The sequence below is a fragment of the Trichosurus vulpecula genome, chromosome 2 (genome assembly GCF_011100635.1).
Source record: "Trichosurus vulpecula isolate mTriVul1 chromosome 2, mTriVul1.pri, whole genome shotgun sequence".
Taxonomy (NCBI): domain Eukaryota; kingdom Metazoa; phylum Chordata; class Mammalia; order Diprotodontia; family Phalangeridae; genus Trichosurus; species Trichosurus vulpecula.
The window spans coordinates 419,648,903-419,669,499 of NC_050574.1; the positions used below are offsets into that span (position 1 = coordinate 419,648,903).

General features: G+C 38.3%; 1 protein-coding gene across 4 annotated transcripts in view; it reads left to right on the forward strand.

The window, feature by feature from the left end:
- The window catches only part of GLRA2 (glycine receptor alpha 2), a 323,103-nt gene that overhangs the window by 295,593 nt on the left and 6,913 nt on the right, over window positions 1–20,597 (forward strand). Inside the window, exon 8 of one of the 4 annotated variants that reach the window (XM_036745491.1) lies at window positions 3,427–3,447. The exons of 2 other annotated variants lie outside the window; for them this stretch is intronic. In XM_036745491.1, coding sequence (XP_036601386.1) covers window positions 3,427–3,447 — 21 coding nt within the window. Of the gene's footprint in view, window positions 1–3,426; window positions 3,448–18,299; window positions 18,307–20,597 lie in introns of all 4 variants that reach the window. One more of the 4 variants, XM_036745492.1, reaches the window with a different exon arrangement.

Consider the following 20,597-nt stretch of genomic DNA (forward strand, 5'->3'; position numbering starts at 1 on the left):
ACTATATAATAATGCAATTTATCATCAGAGGTCAATTCATGTCCTCTGAGGCAGTTAGGTGATGCAGTGACTAGAGCACTGGACATGGAGTCAGGAAGACCCAAGTTCAAATCTAGCCTCAGACAAATCTAGCTGTGTGATATCAGATATATCACTTAACCTTTCTTTGCCTTAATTTCCTCAACTGTAAAATAGGGAAAGTCATGCCACGTACCTCCAAGGGTTGTTGTGAGGATCAAATGAAATAATATTTGCAAAGTACTTAGCACAATGCCTGACACATAATAGGCAGTTAATAAATGTTTGTTTCCTTCCTTCCTTAATCTAGAGTTCCCTATACTCACCAGTAGTTGAGCTACTATGTAACAATGGCAGGGTTTAGGAAAAGTTTAAAAAAAACTAAAGGATAAGAAAGGAGGGACAGGGGTAACTTGCAAACTAAATAAACCCTGAATAAAGGACACTAGACCATGTCTCTAATTCACTCACTTCCTTTTAATGGCCCTGTGGAGCAGCAGCCAAAAGTGTGTCTCCTGATATTTTATGGCTTTGATCTGTCACAATAATTACCAGGTTTAAAATGGAGACTAAAGTCCACTTTCATTAGAAAAGAACTTAGTTAGCAGGATCGTTTAGAATTAAAGAGGAATTAGGCTTGCCAGGGAAAGTAGCTTTCTAGTTTAACACTAAAGGAGAAAAAAGATGTGTTTGGTCTGCAACTGAAGAGAGATGTAGTTATGTCCAACGGAATATCTCTTTTTCCAGTGATATGTCTCACTGCTCATCCATTCTATGCCTTGCAACACTTCTCTGGGTCACGCGTGGACAGATCTGTCATGTAGCTAACCAGTCTCTTCACATCACTAGGAAGATCTCAAGGGCAAGTCCAAGCAAAGATATGTTTCTATTCATTGAATTCACAGTTCTCAAGTTGATTGAGCCCCCTGCAGTGGCAGACAGCATCATCAGACTTTTATTATCAGTAGGGTTGCTGCAGCCCTACATGATTCCTTCAATGAGAATTGTAAGGAAAAGTAGAAGAAGGGGGAGGCAGAATGTGTCCATCAGGCTATCTGAGCAGGTCAAAGCAGCCTTTTTGGATTGCATCTCCTCCTTACCTTCACCTAATAGAGCCCCCTTTTTCCTTCAAAATGCAGCTTAAGCACAATGCCCACAAGCAAAGATTCTTAACCTACCATCTATGGATCCCAAAGGATCTGTGGATAGATTTTAGGGGGTGTATATATATACACACATATATATATACACATATATATACTTGTATAATATATATATATTAACTAATCTGTAGTTTAATTTGCAATTATATGCATTTCATTTTATGCATTCAAAAATATTATACAGAAAAGAGATACCTAGCCTTCAGTAGAATGCCAAAAGGCTGGTTTCCTAATGCCTGCAGTTTTAGCATGCTTCTTCCCAGAATTCCTCATACCTAACTACTTTAATATATTTGTATTTTTTCTTTTTATATTTTTCCTGTTTACACTTTATGTTTATGCTTTATGTCCTTGTTGTCTCCTCCTTTAGAATACAAGTTCCTTATGAGTAAAGATTATTTCAATTACATATGGTATTTATTCTCCCAGTGCCCAGGACAGTGTCTTATCCATGGGAAGTACTGAATATATGCTTATTGGTTGTTGATTGGTTGATCGGTTGATTCCTAACAAAGGAAAGCCAGCAAGTATCCTCAACTGATCCCTCATCTCAGCTTACATGCTATAAAAAAGTGTGTCCTTTCCACCTCTTTTTCTAATGTGAGGTTAAGCAATAGAACGTGAAGTTCTTTGTTTGATGTAAGAGAGCATGGTGTAGTGTATAGAGAGCCAGCCTTCCCTGGTCATGTTCTACCTTTGACAAAGCCATTTGATTTTTCAGGACCCTAGACAACTCTTTAAGCCCCAAAACTTCAGAGTGGTTGCTGATCCACATTGGTAAATGAGATTTCCTCACCTGGAGTTCCCTATATCAATTATATATCAGGTCCAGGCCCACTCCCCCCCCAAAAAAAAGAGAGTGGAATTTTCTCCTTTATGAGAGGTTGTAGCTAGCAGTAAAGCAGTGATTTGGGCTGCATAGAATGATTTTCCTTCTTAGGTAAACATAGGGTTAAGAATTAGACCTATGATTTCGTTGGCATAGGGCAATGGTTCTCATTTTTTTTGGTCTGAAGAATACTTCGCTCTCTTAAAAATTATTTAGGACACCCCAAACCAAAGAGTTTTTGCTTTTATGGATTTTATCTGTAGATGTTGACCGTATTTAATTCATCTTAGTATTATGAAAATAGTTTTGACCTCACAAATTCCACTTTGAGAACCAAAGGAATGCTTGCGTGAGAAGACTCTATCTACCAATGCAGGTCTAAGGCACCTTCTCTGAAATTTATTGTCCTAGAATATATCTAGGGAACTGAGGTTAAGTTGCCCAGGGTCACACAACCAGTATATATCAGAGGTGGGTCTTGAACCCAGGTCTTCAAGCTTAGCAGTTTTGGGGCTCTATCTCTATCTCTATCCATTATTAAAAATATTGAAAATAAATTCCTGATTTCAATGAAAGGAAAAGAAGCTCTAAAGACCATCTTGGAGTTGTTTGTGGTGCCATAAGAATAGTTCTCCAGGGAGTTCCAGGAGCATCTTGCAATAACAGCTGAGCACAGCTTGTGTTAATGTACAACCTGCTTCCTGAATCCAGGTCAGCATGCCAGCCCTGACCTCTTCTCTTGCTAGATTCTTTAACAGTCATAATTGCATTTTTAAATGGAAAGAAAAGCTAACCCAGGGTTAAATGGTATAGCCATTTGACATACCATCATAGAGTCATCGATTGAGATCTCAAAAAAGACTTTAGATGCCTAGACTTTACCTGAAATTGAATTAAAGAGAAACTCCTGAGCAAAATGGGGCTTCTGATAAATAGGCCAAACTCTGAAATAGGTCCTGTAAGAATGTTTGTTAACATTAAAGAAACAGAGTATTGCTAGGTGTGGTGGAGCAGGTCTGTAATCTCTGCTACTAGGGAAATGGAGATTGGTGGATTGCTTGAATTGGGGAGTGCTGAGCTCCAGGAGGGCGAAAACCGATCGGGTGTCTGTACTAAATTTGGCATTAAGCAGCAGGTCAGAACTTCCATAATAATCAGTATTGGGATTGGGCTCATGAATGGCCACTGCTCTTCCAGTCTAGGTAGGGGTAACCAGTCTCTCCATAGAGAAGGGAAAAGGGGGTGAGAGAGACAGAGAAAGGCAGATACAGACACAGAGACAGAGATTGAGACTAAGAGAAACAGAGACCAAAAGAAAGAGAGACACAGAGACATAGAGTAAGAGAAACAGAGAGACAGAGAAAGGCAGAATCAGAGACAGACAGAGGTAATGTATTACCTTTACAACACTATCAGAATTTCCTCCTAAATTTGTACGTTGGTTGAAATGTGGTTGATTACAAATCAGGATATTGTAAAAGTGCACTTAGCACCAGTGGAAAGTTACCTCTAAGATACTAAAAATAATGAGATACTTCCAGAATATCTGTATAGGGCAAGCCTTTTAAAAATCTTTTACTCAAAGTATGTTCTTTCCTCTTATCCAATTGGAGTCTACTGCCCTTTCTTTTCATGAAGACCACTTATTACATCTGATTAAATAACTTCTGCAGTTTTATGATAGTGGCTTTTTTTCCTTTATTCTCTTGTCAATATTTGCATCATTTTTGGAAGAGATAGGACAAAACAGATTTTAAACATAGTTGTGCGCAAGGCCCATTGTTCCCTTTTTTGCCCCTTTCATTACTAAATTGATCCAAATAAAAAGGACCTTAAACATTCTATATTTTCCTTATAACTATCTAAACTACGTAAAGAAGGGGACAATACCAAAGATTAGACAGTATGTGAATCTGAATCACTAACAGATAATTAAACAGCATAGTAACAATTGTGAGATCTCTAAGGCTAATTTATTGGAGTGAAAGTTCTGGCAGATTTCACCAAATTAGAAAGTCTTCAAGTCCCCACAGCATTGGACTATGTGTATTCCATCCACAGAACAGGCTACATAAGTTGAGACAGGCTCATTACCAGAAGGCCAGCCACCAAGTGACAAATGCTTTTGGTATGGCAACCAATGAAGACCATCTCTGCAGCATGGAGGTGTTTCTATCAGTATCAGCAAGGAGTTTCTACAGTGAAAAAATCATGGGCTATTCATGACTATTATTTTAATCATTCCTGTCCTATCTGTCAATCTGGATGAATGAATCTATATAGAGAAAAACGAAGCAATTACCCAACAAACCTGGACAAACAAGATCATTCAAGTGGGAAAATGTATTTTTACCCACATTTCTCAAGGTTGGTAATGTGCCCAATGGCAAAGCACCAGAAAGTTGGCATCAATCACCAGTCTGTGCCTTTAGACAAACTCACAATGTTCAACTTGCTTTAAATGTGAATATTTGGTGAATGATACTAATAATCCACTAATTTCTATACCCAATGAAAGTTTTTCACCTTCATGCTTTATAGAATTTTTAGTATGTCTTCAAAAGATTCCAGGAAGACTTAAAAGAACAGAAACCTCCAGAAGAGAGTTATCTATGTGTAATTCATTACTGTTATCCAAATAGAGAATAAAAAGACCACAGACACCATTTTATAGATTATTAAGTTATTTTCTCAAAGACTACATTGGGCAGTAATTAAAAGACACACCTATCATGACACCACATCTATATATATATATATATATATATTGTTTATCATTTAAATACACAAAAGATCTATAATTTCCTCAGGGTTCTTCAAGGCTACACTAAAATCCATTCAGGGCTGCTCTAATTCAACCAACCCCTTTAGTGGGAAAATTGAGGGCCTCTAGAAAAGGAGTAAATAAATGATTTGCATAAAGTAGCAAGGTAAACGTGGAAGAAACAGAATTTGAATTCATGTCCTCTGATGGCATTCTTTACTTTAAGGGAGTAGAATAAAGTAAATAAAGATTAATGGACTTGATTTCTATTGTCACAGAATAAACAAAAGGCAATATGGAATAATGAATTGGGAGTTGACCTAAGAATCAGGAACACTGACACATTGTGTCTATGGGACTCCTAGGAACAGCACTTAACCTCTCATTGCTCCCATGCTGACCTGCATTTTAAAGGAAGTTTCTGCATCATGGAATTCCCTATACCAATGGAATTCTATATCACACAACAATTAAGTATCAGAAGCATTATTTTAAACCATATCTCCATTCTACACCATACTGCCTCCACATCAAATATCAGTTTTACAAATTAATATTGTAGGTAATATAAATGTTAATGTGAATTGATACATACATGAAGGAAGTTAGAATTTACATAAAATCCAAGAGATCGCTGTTCTGATTAGAGTTGGTCACCACCTTGTGAGGTTCCAATGATCTGCTAAATAGTGAAGACTTAATTCTACATATAATTTGCTGGATTTTTTAAGGAAACCTCTAATATACTCATCATAGCTAAATTTCATGCCATCTGGATTTTTTTTAGTTGTACAGAGTCCATGCTTAGATTAGAAGGCACAATGCAAAGATGTCAGAGCCAGCTTTCCAGTAATGAGGAACAAGTAGAAATAAGGAACACGTGGGAAACAATAACTTTGGAGAGAGAGCCATTTATTATTTCTCTCCTGTCTGGGAGTATATCAGCTGGGAAGTATAATACAGATAAGGAGTCTTGTATTACAAATCTTTCTGTGAATCAAGGACCTGTTTTTGGCTAGGGCAAGATTTGGTAACAACTGAAGTAGGTTTCTGGCTAAAATGAAAAATGATACCATTACGTCAGTAATCTGGTCCAAAGGGCAGTGACCATGAGGTGCTCATATGAGAGAAGAATGAACACAGAAAGGGAAGGTCAGTCCCACAATGACCAGAAAGGTATATCGAGAATAATGAAGTTTGGAGCATAATATACTCAGCTAAAATTGCAACTCAGCAATGGCAAAAATAAAATTTGGGGGTCAGATTTTGAAGGATGATGAAAGACCATTTTAACATCAACATCAGAGGACAAAGATAAATCCTGCTTTTCAGACTTCGTTTGTTACAAGTGATGTGTCACTGTGTAAAGAGGGGACATATTTAATCTATACTAGAACTGAAACCCTCAACTAATTTTTTTCCAGCATCTTGTTATTCTGCTAGGGTGAGTGTGGATTCTTTAAGGCTAGGCCAGTGGTGGGCAAGTTCTAACAGGTTCTACCATGTTGGAAAGCTTAAAGCAAGGGACCAGAGACAGAATGCCACCTCACAACCAACCTAGCTAAATTTAGAAAAGGGCCTCACTAAAGGTCAAATGATGCATCATTTGGACATAGGAATGCAGGAAATCATTTCTAAGTATGGGGGGAGATTATAATATGTATCAGTGGAGGGAGCTTCCAATCTGATGAAATACTGTTGTTTTTTTTTTAAAGTAATGCCTTCCTATAAGTGCTGCCAGCGGCTGTGGCGCCGAATGGCCAGAGATGGCTGAATGCCACGGAGAGTGAAAAGATTACATGGGCCAAGCAGAATAGTAAAGCACAGCTCCGTTTATTAAACTGAGGGACAGGGCTTATGTACTTTTTTAGGCAAGCAGATCAAGAAGTTCACGTGTGAAAACATTTGCATTGCATGACTTCCTCGTGCTTTGTTCCCCTTTTGCCGTAAACAATATCGTGTTAATAGCTCACAGGTGGTGTTTAGCATGTTTGTGCTGTGGAGGTTTTGGAGAGAGCATGTGTGAACCGAGGAGGCTTGGAAAGCCTTCATTCTAAGCACCACGTGTGTGCTGAGGGGGTGTTTGGAGAGCCTATGTGCTGAGTTATCAGTCCAAGGGCAACAACAGGCTTCAGGGATAACCTGGCCTGTATCTATATCCCAGAATGGACTTTCTCAGAGCTGGCCCTCTACATATAAGCACAGTACAGAAATAAGAACCCAAAATACAGAGTGGTGAAGGTCACCCATTCTCCCAAGTGAATGTAGCAGGGGTATCAAAATTACTTTTCTATATGATGACCCATTAGTGCATTGGTAACTAAAGTGGGGCTCCAGGTGGGGCCAATGAAGGGAGTTCTGATTATATCTTTGCTCCCAAGTAGGCCCAAAACCTCTAGCTACTAGGTGCTAAGCCAATGTGGACATGAAGCCCCCAGGGTCCTAAGGGGAGTTGCTAAGACCAGAGCCAATAGTAAGAGCTTAAGTTCTGGTCGCTCAGATGATGCTTGGTGACAGCTAAAGAGTACATAAAAAGAGAGAGCAGCACTATTTGCTTAGGGCCCTCATTCTTGAAGGTGTGCTGATGTGGAGACTTCGGGCAGCTGTAGTTAAGAGCCCTCCAGCTTGTAAACCCAGATGTTCAGACTTTGTTAAACTCTGGTAACTATGCGTTGAGATTTGAATCCGACAAAGTCTGTCTGTTGATGTTTGTAATTTGTTTGTATTTGCTCTGAAGCTCAGGGTGCTGGTTTTTCCCCCTGAGCTGGGCGAATGATATTTGTATGTTGGATTAAAGGAAGATTGTTACCCCCTTAATGTTGCTTTCCTTAGTAAAGCAGATCAAAAGAACCTAGGATTACAGTATTCTATGTGCTGGTTGTTGTTGGTTTTACACAGCCACAGTGGCTGCTAGCTGAATTGTTGCAACAGCAAACATGGCATCAGGGTGTGATGTATGCCTAGTTAACATGTGTATTTCGGAATTTAACTTGGAGAGTCTCTTTACTCATAATTCTTAACTCTGAGCTCGGATAGATTTTTGTTTCTTCAAGAGTCAATTCAGTGGGAGGTACTCTGGGCTTGGAAGTCAGGGGAAACTTTGGTTCAAGTACCTTTTTGTGACACTTACTAGGTACATGACCAGGGGTACTTAACTCCATGACCTTAGTTTTCTCATCTCTACAATGGGAAAAATAAATACTTATCCCACTGGTTTCTATGAGGAAGAAAAGCATGATAGTGTATTAGAGACAGCTGGGTGGTTGAGTAGATAGACACTGGACCTGGAGTTAGGTACACTTGAGTTCCAACCTGGCCTCAGACATGCACTACCTGTGTGACCCTGGGCAAGTCATTTAACCTCTGTCTGCCTCAGCTTCCTAATCTGTAAATTGAGGATAATAATAGCATTCACCTCCCAAGGTTGTTGCAAAAATCAAATGAGATAATATATACAAAAGTGCTTTGCAAGCTATAAAGCTCTGTATAAATACTAGCTATTGCTATTAATTGAAACTCTATATAAATGTCAGCTACCTTTATTACTTAGAGATGAGTACCAAAATAAATCTGATTCTCTAACATTGGGAAGAGAGGCAACCTTGGAGTCAAAAAGATTTGAGTTCAAGTCCAGAACTTTGCACATACTACCTGGTTATGAGAGACCAGATTTTTAATGTCTCAGTATCCCAGGCAACTCTCTGAGACAAGGTTCTTAACCCAGGATCTATGAATTTGTTTTCTTTTTGCAAACATTTTGATAACTCCATTTCAATATAATTAGTTTCTTTTTAATTACATGTAGGTTTTTTACTGAAAAACATTCTGAGAAGGGGTTCATAGACTTTCCCAGACTGCCAACGAGTCCCATGATACCCCAAAAAAGTATAAAAAGGCCTGCCCTTGGGCTATAAGATTGAGAAGAGTCATATATCTGGAGCAATAAAGGGAGTTTGCACACTGGGACTTCCACCACTCCTTCCCTCCCCCCAAAAGAGCTCATCATTTTTACTACTACTTAATTATAATTTAATGTGGCCCTTTTTAAATATGTACTTGCTATGCATTGATTTTACTCCTAACAAAAATGACTAGGGGCAGATAGATGACAGAGTAGATAGAACACTGGGCTTGGAATCAGGAAGACTCATCTTCACAAGTTCAAATCAGGCCTCAGATACTTACTAGCTGTATGATTCTGAGCAAGTCACTTAACCCTGTTTGCCTCAGTTTCTTCATTTATAAAATGAACTAGAGAAGGAAATGACAAACCACTGCAGTATCTTTGCCAAGAAAACCACAAAATGAATCACAAAGAGGTGAATACAACTGAAAAAAATGAACAACAACAAATGGCTATAAACATTCTTTTTAGGGATATTATGTTATTAAGGGATATTATTAAGCAACATAATATGGGTAAGTCAGCAAATGGTGAAAGTGCTTATTAAGTGCTGACTGTGTGTCAAGCATTATGCTAAATGTGGTGATACAAAAATAAAATCAAAAACAGCTGTTGCCTTCGAGGAGTTTGCATTCAAACAGGGTAGACAATACGTATGGAGGAGTAATAGCCAAGGAAGGGTATTTTAGCTTGGAAGTTACAAGAATGGTGAGTGAAGTCTTAGGGTAACACACCCCTTCCAGTAGCAATGGCAGCATTGGTTTGTCTATGGTTCAGAAATGGAAAAAGACAGGGAAGGGTCATAGGGAGTACATGATGGGCAGCAAGATGGTTGGGAAGAAGACAACAGGGAAGTAAAATAAGGCATGGCTGGAACCTTCAGCCTATTATAGGGGAACACACAGGTGGCATTATCAATCAGAACATGAGTGTGAAGTTTAAAGTTTAAAAAGGTTGTTTTCCAGGACATCAATCCATAATCAATCAGTAAGCATTTATTAAATACCTACTATATACGAGGCATTGTGCTAAACCCCGGCAATGAAAAGAAAGGCAAAAGATAGTCCTTGCTCTCAAGGACTCACAGTCAAATGGAAGAGACAAACATACTAGATATAGGATAAATTGGAGAAAAGCAATAGAGTGAAGGCACTAGCATTAAGGGGAAACAGGAGAAGTTTCTCATAGAAGATTAGGTTTGTTTTTTTTTTCAAAAGTAACTTAACATTTAATTTTATTTTTGTGATAAATTAATTTATTTTTCATTTTCAACATTCACTTGAATAAGTTAAATTTTCTCTACCTGCCTCTCCCAGACAGCATGTGATCTGATATAGGCTCTACATACACATTCTTGTTAAACATATTTTCACATTACTCACGTTGTATACAAGAATTAGAACAAATGGGAGAAACCATGAGAAAGAAAAAAACAAAACAAAAAAAGAGAGCAAATAGTATGCTTCTATCTGCATCCAGACTCTTTCCTAGATGTGAATGGCATTTTCCATCATGAGTCTTTTGGAGTTGTTTTAGGTCTTTGCATTTCTGAGAAGAGCTAGTTCTGTCATAGTTGATCATCGCACAATGTTGCTATGACTGTGTACAACGTTCCCCTGGGTCTGCTCACTTCATTCAGCATCAGTTCATAGAAGTCTTTCCAGGTTTTTCTGAAGTCTGCTGGCTCATCATTTCTTACAGCACAAAAGTATTCCATTACATTCATGTACCACAACTTATTCAGCCAGTCCCCAATTGATGGACATCCCCTCAATTTCCAGTTCTTGGCCACAACAAAAAGAGCTGCTATAAATATTTTTGTACATGTGGGTTCTTTCCCACTTGTGTGATCTCTTTGGGATACAGCCCTATAAGTGGTTTTGCTGAGTCAAAGGGTATTCACATTTTTATAGCCCTTTGGGTATAGTTCCAAATTGCTCTCCAGAATGGTTGGATCAATTCACAACTTCACCAACAATGAATTAGTGTTCCAATTTTCCCACATCTTCTCGAACATTTATAATTTTCCTGTTTTGTTATGTTAGCCAGAAAATTAGATTTTAAGAAAGCCAGGGAAAACAGGAGGTGGAGATGAGGAAGAAGAGTATAAAGCATGGCCAAAAGCCCAGCATGGAGCATCTTGTATGAGGAATAGCAAGGTCAGTGTCAGTGGATCACAGACTATATGGCGGGGTGTAAGGTATAAGAAGACTGGACAGGTGGAAGAGGCAAGCTTATGGATGGTTTTAAATGCCAACCACGGAATTTGTTATCTTACAGGTGATATGGGGCTCCTGGAGTTTGCTGAATAGGAGGAAAGGGTGACATGATCAGACCTGTGCTTTAGAAAGATCATTTTGACAGCTAAATGAAGGATGGGCTGGAGTAGGGAGAAACCAACTGCAAGGTTATTACAGCAGTCCAGGAGTGTGTGATAAGGGCATTCAGCAGGGTGCTGGTGATGTCAAAAAAGAGAAGAGGTATATGTGAGAAATGTTATAAAGGTAAAATCAACAGACCTTAGCAACAGATTGGATATGAGAGTGTTGGGAAACTGGGTGACTAGGTGGTAATCTTGATAGTAATAGGGAAGCTTAGAAAGGGAAAGGGTTTGGGAGGAAAAAATTATAAGTTCAGTTTTTGACATGTTGAGTTTAAGAAGTCTATGGGGCATCTAGTCTGAGATATCTAATAGAAAGTTGGAGGTGCAAGTCTGTAGGTTAGGAGACAAGTCAGGGTTGGAGAAGTAGGTCTGAAAATCATTAGCATAGAGATTATAACTGAAACCACGGGAGCTGATGAGATCACCAATGAAATAGTATAGAGGGAAAAGAGAAAGACCAGGATAGAATCCTGGTCTCTGAGTGAAGTAAAAGTAATTTTTGTTTTAAGAATTCTATAATCCATTTTTCATGAGAGTCAGAGACAACCCAGTTCAAAACCAGGATTTCAAATTCTTGCTATATTCCAGTGCTGACCTCCCTGTGTCTTTCCCAGCATTTGCCACTCTCTTATGCAATTACATTAGTGCATTATAGTTGTTTATGAATGAGACATATTCCACCTACTTAATTGTAAGCTCTATGATCATAAAAATAATTCACATTTATAAGCATTTTTCACATAGTAAACTTGTGAACTGTATACTGAAAATATTATTAAATTCATTTTAGAGGGGAAACCTGAGGCTTGGATAGGGCTCACGGGTGGGGGAACCTTCAGCCTCAAGACCATATGTGGCTCTTCAGGCTGTAGGTTCCTCAGCCCTGGGCTAAGTCAACAAGAAAGTTAAATCATCAAGCATTTTTTAAGTGCTCACTATGTGCCAAGCACTTTGTCGAATGTCTTCTACAAGGTAAAGTTCAAACCTACATCTTTTGAAGTCAAGTGACCCCTTTGCTTCACCACATTGCCTACATATCCTATTAGGCAAAGGACTGAGCCTTTCATGAAATATACCCTTCCTACGCATTTTTGCCTGTTGAATTACTACCCATATTTCAAGGTTCAGCACAAATGCCCCTTATTCCCTGAAGCTTTCTCTAACCCCCACCACCATTCTCCATCCCTACAACTTTTGATAACACTTTATTCTTCTTTTACATGCCAACTATGTTCCCAGGAATGCTATGGGTATTTGTATGTGTTGGGTATCCTCATTAAACTGCAAGACTGAGTTTTACCTAAGGTAGAAAACCTTGCTCAAATAAGATTTCCTGAATTAGAATGAAAAAAAAATAATTGAATGCCTCCATGAGATAGGATGTTAGAACAAAATGAAAAGATTGAAAAATAGAAGAAAATATCAGGAAACTACTATCAAAAACAACTTGCCAATAAAATAGGTCAGAGGGACACTTTAATAATCATCAATCTGCATGAAAACTATGCCAAAGAAAAACCCTAGGATGACATTTCAATAAATTTAAGTGAAAACTGCCCAGATTGTTGGAACCAGAGGGTACAGTGAAAACAGATACAATCCACTGGCACCCTTTGAAAGAAATATCAAAATGAAAACCATAGGGAATGGCATAGCCAAAACCAAAGCTTCCAAAAATCCAAGAAAATACCAAAAACATCAATAAAGAAAGAAATCAAGTACTAAGAAAACAAGATCAGGACCACACAAAACTTGGCAGTAATTAAATAAAAGGAGAGAAAATCTTGGAATATGATCAAAAGGCAAAAGATAAAAGCTTAAAATCAAGAACAACTTACCCGCAAAACTAAAAAATTAGGGAAAATTGGGAGAAAAAATTATCTTTAATGGAATAAAGCATTTTCAAGCACTCATTTTAGCAAAACCAGAAAAACTGAAATGCAAACACAAGATTCAAGAGAAACCTAGAAAGGTAACAATATTTGAGTAACTGAGGGGTCTAAACATAGATGTAATGCTTACATTTTAATAAGAGAAGAGACAAGTGTCTCTTCACAATCTCAATGTCTTCAAGGATCACAAAGGGACTTAAGTAAAAGAAACAGAGGGCCTGAATATGGGCTTGTACTGTTTTAATGGTCTTAAAAGAAGAAGGAAAAGGAAATACACTATGGGAGAAATGAGAAATAGGTGGGTGGAACTTAACTATGCATGAGAAGAGGGGTATCTAAAGAGAGAAAAAAGAATAAGTGCATTATACAAAGCATAGCTCTTGTTTGAACCAGAAGACAAAATAGGGTTGGCCATATACAAATACATACACACAGAGAGACAAACACACAGAAAGAGAGTAAAGGGGAGATTAAAAAGAGATAAAGAATGGATAAGAGCTGATCACTGGGGCCTATGGTGAGGGAAAGGGAATAAACATTTATATAACATTTGCTATGTTGCAGGCACTATGCTAAGCACTTTACAAATATTATCTCATTGGATCCTCACAGCCCTTGAGGTAGATGCTGTTATTATCTCTGTTTTACAGTTGAGGGAACTGAGGCAAATAGAGATTAAATGACTTGCTCAGGGTCACACAGCTAGCAAATATCTGAGTCCAGATTTGAGCTCAGGTTTCTCCTGAATCCAAGCCCAGTGCTTTACCCACTGTACCACCATAGTACCTCACTGCCTCATTCAGAAATGGACAAGGGGAAGGGAGGTGAGACAGGAAAGTAGAACCATGCCTCTTCAATTAGAGATCACTAGTTTAAATCACATTCCTTGGTAATTTTACCACATTTTTCTTTGGTAAAAATGGGACTCTGAAGAATAGGAAAGAGTAAAAGAGGATATGATGGAAAGAAATATATAGCTGATAATTATAACCATGAATGTGATTAGGATGAACTTACTCATAAAACAGAAGATAGATTGGAGAGTTGTTTGTACGACTTTCCTTTTTACTTTTTTTTTATAAAGAAGGGGTCCACTGGGTTAGAGGAAAAATATAACAGGCTATGATAGCAGGAAATATGAAATTAATAACTATAACCATGAATGTTAATGGAATTAACTTACCTATAAAACAGAAGACATCAGAAGAGATTAGAAAGAAAAATTCAACAGTATATTGTTTGCAAGAAACACACTTGTAACAGAGATTCATAGAGTTAAAATTAGGGAATAGAAAATAATTTGTTATGTTTCAGGTAAACTCTAAAAAGCAAATGTAACATAATCTCAAACAAAGCAAGTGTATATGCATATATTTTGTATATGTGAATGTCTTCTACAAGGTAAAGTTCAAACCTATATAGAGAGTAGTAGAAATATATGACAAATTTTGCAGATAGCCGTAACACAATCTAACACAATGCCAGATAATTACAACAATAAGCACAATAGAGAGGTGAAAAACAGTGTTGTGATGGAGGAGGACATTGAAGTTCAATATATATTTGACTAGAAATATTTATTGTGAGAGGATCATGAGTGCAGATGTACCAAGAAGGAAGGATGACAAGTCAGGCAGCTGATTATTCACAGGCATGCAAGGATGGTGTTCACTCATTCTACAGTCCCTAGGGTACATGATGGAGGCTCAGGCACCATACAATGGGATGAGTACCCTAATCAAGAGCCCAGATTTTCTGGGTCTCTGCCCCTATATCTATCTGATTGTTGTTGCTAGGAACATTCACGGTGAGATCTTAGGGGTAGTCAAACGTCAAGTAGCCTGGAATGTGACTTCTTTCATCAACCACAAAGACATCATGATTAGTAAAGATTGCTAACCTTACACACTTTAGGTGGAGCTTGTTAAGTTGATAGGGATCTAAAATTGCCTTCCCAGTTGTTGCATTCACAGGAACTTGCTGGTATATAGCCAGGTCAATCATTTTTCAAACAATGTCATTTCTATCAGCTAGGGATAGTCCTCACATCCGTAGTTACAATTAAATCTATCATTTGGAAAATAGATGTTTCTGAAAATCTTGTGTTGAAAACAAGTGTATTTTAAATACGTGTGAAGCTACTATTTATAGTAATCTGGAGAGATCATAGGATTTAGAGCTAGAAGGGACTACTTTAGGGATCATCCCATCTCAGCTTCCCATTTTACAGAGTTGTAAACTGAGGTCCAGAGAAGTGTGATGACCTGCCTAAGGTTACACAGGTAGTAAGCAGGAGACTAAGATTGGAGTCCAAGGTTTTCTGCTTCCAAATGCAGTGTTCTTTCCAATGTCTTCCTGACTCCAGGCCCAGCACTCTACACACTTCACCACCTAGTTGTCCTCCTTAATTTCAGGTTTACTGGCTAGATAAGCCTTAAACCTGATTCACTCTGGAGCTCCATAGATTGGACAATAGGTCCCTACCCTCCTAGCACAGACTGAATGTAAATACTGAATAGTAACTGTTTCTTTTTGGCCAGGAACCCTGAAGGTCTTCCCCTCCCAGTCCGATTTTTTTTCTTTTTTTTTCTTTCTTTTTTTTCAGTTTTGATTGAAGGGACCATCCTTTGATTAACTTCTTTTTTTTAATTTTTTTTTATTTTTAGTTTACAACACTCAGCTCTACACAATTTTGAGTTCCAGATTTTCTTCCCTCCCTCTCCCCCTCCCTCCCCAAGACAGCATGGAATCCCATATAACTTCCATCCCACGTATAACTTCACATTGAATTAATTTACACACTAGTCAAGTTATGGAGAAGAATTGTGATCGATGAAATGAATCATGAGAAAGAAGAAACAGGACCAAAAAAAAAACCAACCCAAAAACAAAAACAAAAGAGAGAAAAAGAAAAAAAAAGGCTAGCATGAAGTGTGCCTCAATACTTCGTAGTTCTTTCTCTGGATGTAGATAGCATTCTCCATCGTGAGTCCTTTGGAGTTGTCTTTGTACCTTGTGTTGCTGAGACCAGCAAAGTCTATCAGGGTTAGTCCTCACAGAATCCATATATCTGTGGTTGTGTATAATGTTCTCCTGGCTCTGCTCCACTCACTCAGCATTATGTCATGTAGGTTTTTCCAGGTTGTTATGAAGTCCGTATCATCCCCATTTCTTATAGCACAATAGTATTCCATTACCTTCATATACCACAGCTTGTTCAGCCATTCCCCAATTGATGGGCATCCCTTTGATTTCCAATTCTCAGCTACCACAAAAAGAGCCGCTATAAATATCCTTGTACATATGGGTCCTTTTCCCGCTTGTGTGATGTCTTTGGGATACAACCCTAGAAGTGGTATTGCTGGATCAAAGGGTATGAACATTTTTATAGCCCTTTGGGCATAGTTCCAAATTGCTCTCCAAACTAATTAACTTCTTAAAGAGGCCTATTCACTGAATAGGTGTTACCTTACTCAAAATGAGAACCTGAAAAGACCCTAGCTTAAAAGGGCCAGGGGCTCCCAATGCATCCTGGGCCACTTCTAGTCACCCTGATGAATATCAGGCCACTGGACCCAGATGGTTCTGGAGGAGAAACTGAGGCTGGTGACCTTGCACAGCCCTGTCTCACTCAAATCAAAGTCATGTCATCATTTCCCTGATGTCATGGTCCTCTTCAAGAACAAAGGCCAAACACAACAACAGTCTTTCCAGTGTTCACATGGCAAATCATTTTGTCTGATGAATAAGCAATCAGGCAACAAGTATTTGTTGAAGAACCTCCCAACCTCTCAACCCTGAATGCATTTGTAAATATAATATTATCCTCTAATGTATCTGTTTAATAGATTTGGAGTCTTTCTTTTAAAGCCAGGCACACCACTGCTATGGATTTATAAGAGATATTGGCTGTTGTGCCAATGTGTGCCATGAAATGGTGCCCTGGAAAAGATCATGGAATAGAACATTGGACTCCTGCTGCTTCATGATTATGGAGGTAAAACCAAAAGGCTTATTTCTGAAACAGGAGAGACAGATCTCCTAATACCATCACGCCACAGACCTGCTTACTCTGTCACACCTACTAACTAACGTAGAGGTATTCCTGGCAGTGGGCTGACTACTAGAACTCTAGGCTGCGAGGGTGTATTTAAATAGTTTGTAAAAAACAGATGTGCTTCGTTATAGCAGGTTAGCTTATCTATAGATATGGTTTGCAGAATAGTTTTCATGAAATTGCAATACAGGTTGTTGTTTTTTAATTTTTTTAAAAAAAATTAACATCTGAGAAACCATCTAGGTATTTAAATAATACAATGATAATATTAATTCTAACAACTGTTCGCATTTCTATAAAGTATTATGTTATTGTTCAGTCATATCTAATCCTTTGTGACCCCATTTTGAGTTTTCTTAGCAAAGATACTAAAGTACTTCTCCAGTGGATTCATTTTGTCAGGCAATTAGAGTTTAAGTGACTTGCCCACAGTAGCACAGCTAGGAAGTATCTGAGGCTAGATTTGAACTCAGGTCTTCCTAACTCCAGGTTCAGCACTCTATCCACTGAGCCACTGGCTGCCTCATAGCACCTTATACTACTCCAAAGCACTTTCATCACAATAGCAATACAAAGGTTGCGGGTGGAGTATCAATGTTGAGCTTAGAGTAATTCATGTTGTAAATTAGGGAGAGAAAATTATTAATGATACAGCTATGTGCTAGCTGAGTGTGTGAGCGAACACGTGAGTATCTGAGTAGAAATAGCTTGACAAGTTGAAGGTACCTTTAAGTTTTTCTGACGTGTAACCTCGAAGGGTTTAGGGTGTATTCCTAGGGAAAATCCCTCTCAGGAAGTTTGGAAATACTGAAGGTAGGCATCACTGCTCAGCAGTCATGTGACAAACCATGGCAAGTAGGCCCAAAAGCAGGTACTAACAGAGTGATTCTAGCATCTGCCACAATGATGGCCAGCCCAAGAAACTGTTATGTCACATTGGCATAATTCCGTGTTCCCAGTATTCTCACAGGAAAAGAGACTACTCAGGGAAGTAGAAATAGAACCAACCTTAGCCGGACTGAGCACAAACCCAGACACAGACAGGTTGGAATTGTGGGGCTCTTAGGTCCTCTTGAGGTCACAGAGCTACTGCCTTTGTGAAAGAGCTATGTAGATGATAAGTTCCTAAGCAACCAATTTATTATTACGAGGGGCCTCTAGGGTCAAGGACTCCAGCAAAGGAATGCTTTGTTTTAACTGGAAGAAAAGGAAACTAAGCAGAGAAATCAGGAAAAGAATATGGTGGCATGGTTTATCTTCCCCCCACCCCACTTTTGAAGTTTAAGAAGACATCATGTTGCTTTCTCTGCAGGGCAGAGGAGAAACATTAAATAGAATATGTGCTCAATTAAAAAAAATAATTAGTTCTCAAAACACCATATACCTCACTGAAATTTAAAGCCTTCCACCTCATAATTGTTATGGCCAGTGACTTGTATTTCATATGTAATTGATCATTAGACTAAATAGGATAAAATAAATGCTGCAAAGTTTACATGTGATATATAAGAAAGATAAAATAAATAGAATATATACATACACATACATGTGGATATGTGTATATATATATGTATGTGAGATTTTATATATGTGTGTGTACATATACACATACATATATGTACATGTGTGTGTATATATACATGCATGTATATATGTGTGTACACACACACACACACACACACACACACACACGGTTTAGTGTAGTAAATAGAGTATTAGAATTGAAGATGGGAAGACCTGGGTTTGAATCCCATCTCAGATAAACTACATGAACCTCTCTCAGTCTTGCTTCTCTTATATGAAAAATAGGGTTAACAATTCCTGTAATAATTAACTTGCCAGGTTACAATGAGGATCAAATGAGTTAATGTATAGAGAACACTTTGCAAGCCTTAAATTTGTTGTTGTTGTTGGTCAGTGGTGTCCAATTCTTCATGAGTTTCTTGGCAAAGATCCTGGAGTGGTTTGCCATTTCCTTCTCCAGTAGATCAAGTGAAACAGAGGTTAAGTGACTCCAGGGTCACATAGGTAATAAAAGTCTAAACCAGATTAGAAGTCAAATCTTTCTGACTTCAGGCCCAGAACTCTATCCACTGAGCCACCTTGCTATCTCCTAAACCTGAAATAAGTACTGTGTAAATTTCAGTTATTATTTTTATGAGTTATCAGAATTATAAAATTATAAAGGATATAAGGGTGCAAAGTCTTGATATAGACAGGATTTAGGAAAATTTAATCAGTTCCATTAAAAATTTAACTTAATCATTTCTTTTGTGCGACTTGACAAACAATAACTTCTATGGGCTTCAGTTTTCTCATCCATAAAGTGGGAGAGTTTGACTAGATGGTCTTTAAGCTTCAATCTAGCTCCATCTAGACACAACCAACCAACTGATGAACTTGTACAAGTTAGAGATGTGTGCTTACAAGATAGTGCGTAACCCTTCTTTGCTTGATGCTGGGAGAGCTGAGTTCTAACCCTAGCTCTTGTCAAGAAGTAGTAGGGACCTTGGGGAAGTTGCTTACCTCCCCTAGGGAGAGTTTGGTCACCTATAAAATGAGGAGGTAAGAATGAATGTTTTCTAAGGTTCTCCCAACTCTAACAGTTTATGATCAAATACGTCCCTCTTCAAATCACTGAGGGTGATAAGGGAGGAAATACTTAGCTAAAAGGCTTCCTACTGATCTGAAAGGGTATGGAGTAGTGAGGGGATCAAGGGCTGAGCCCAAACTTAGGAAAACCTGAGTTTGTCTCTGGGCAAGTCACTTGGTCTAAGAGTCAGTTTCTTCATCTGTAAAATGAGAACCAGGAGATCATACATCTAAAGTTAGAAGGGTCCTCTTAGGGCATCCAGGCTAAGTCCCTCATTTCACAGAGGAACAGAGTCCCAGGGAAGTAAAATGATTCACCTAAGATTAAGCATCTGAAGCGGGATGATAGCGCCTACTTCACAGGGCTACTGGGAAGGGCAGACGGAATAATACAGGGTGTCCCCAAAACCTTGGAGATGTTTTAATACAATGGCTTAAAATAGCACTAAGACTTTTGGGACACCTTGTATATTGTAAAGCCCTTTGCAAACTTTAAAGTGCTATCTAAATGCTAGGTAGTATCAGCAGTAATAGTAGCATATGTTGTACACTTTTGAAGCACCTTGTATATGTAAAACTGCTAAAATTAAAAGTGCTGTATAAATGCTAAGTAGCAGCAGCACATATATATATATGTATATAGTTGTTGTTTAGTCACGTCCAACTCTTTGTGAAACCAGATGGGGTTTTTTTAGACAAAGGTACTGGAATGGTAATTTGCTTCTCCACTGGGTTAAAGCAAGCAGAGGTTAAGTGACTTGCTCAGGGTCACACAGCTAGTAAGTATCTGAGACGGGATTTGAACTCAGTTCTTCCTGACTTCTTACTTTAATGTCTTTTCAAAAGTTTATTTCAGTCACTAGGCACTTATTGCCAGAAAATAAATGCTGCTATTCTTCTTTTCAAAAAAAAATGGGGAGGAGGAGAAACAATAGACAGAGTACCAGCCCTTGAGTTGGGAAGACTTGAGTTCAAATCTAGCCCCAGATACTTAA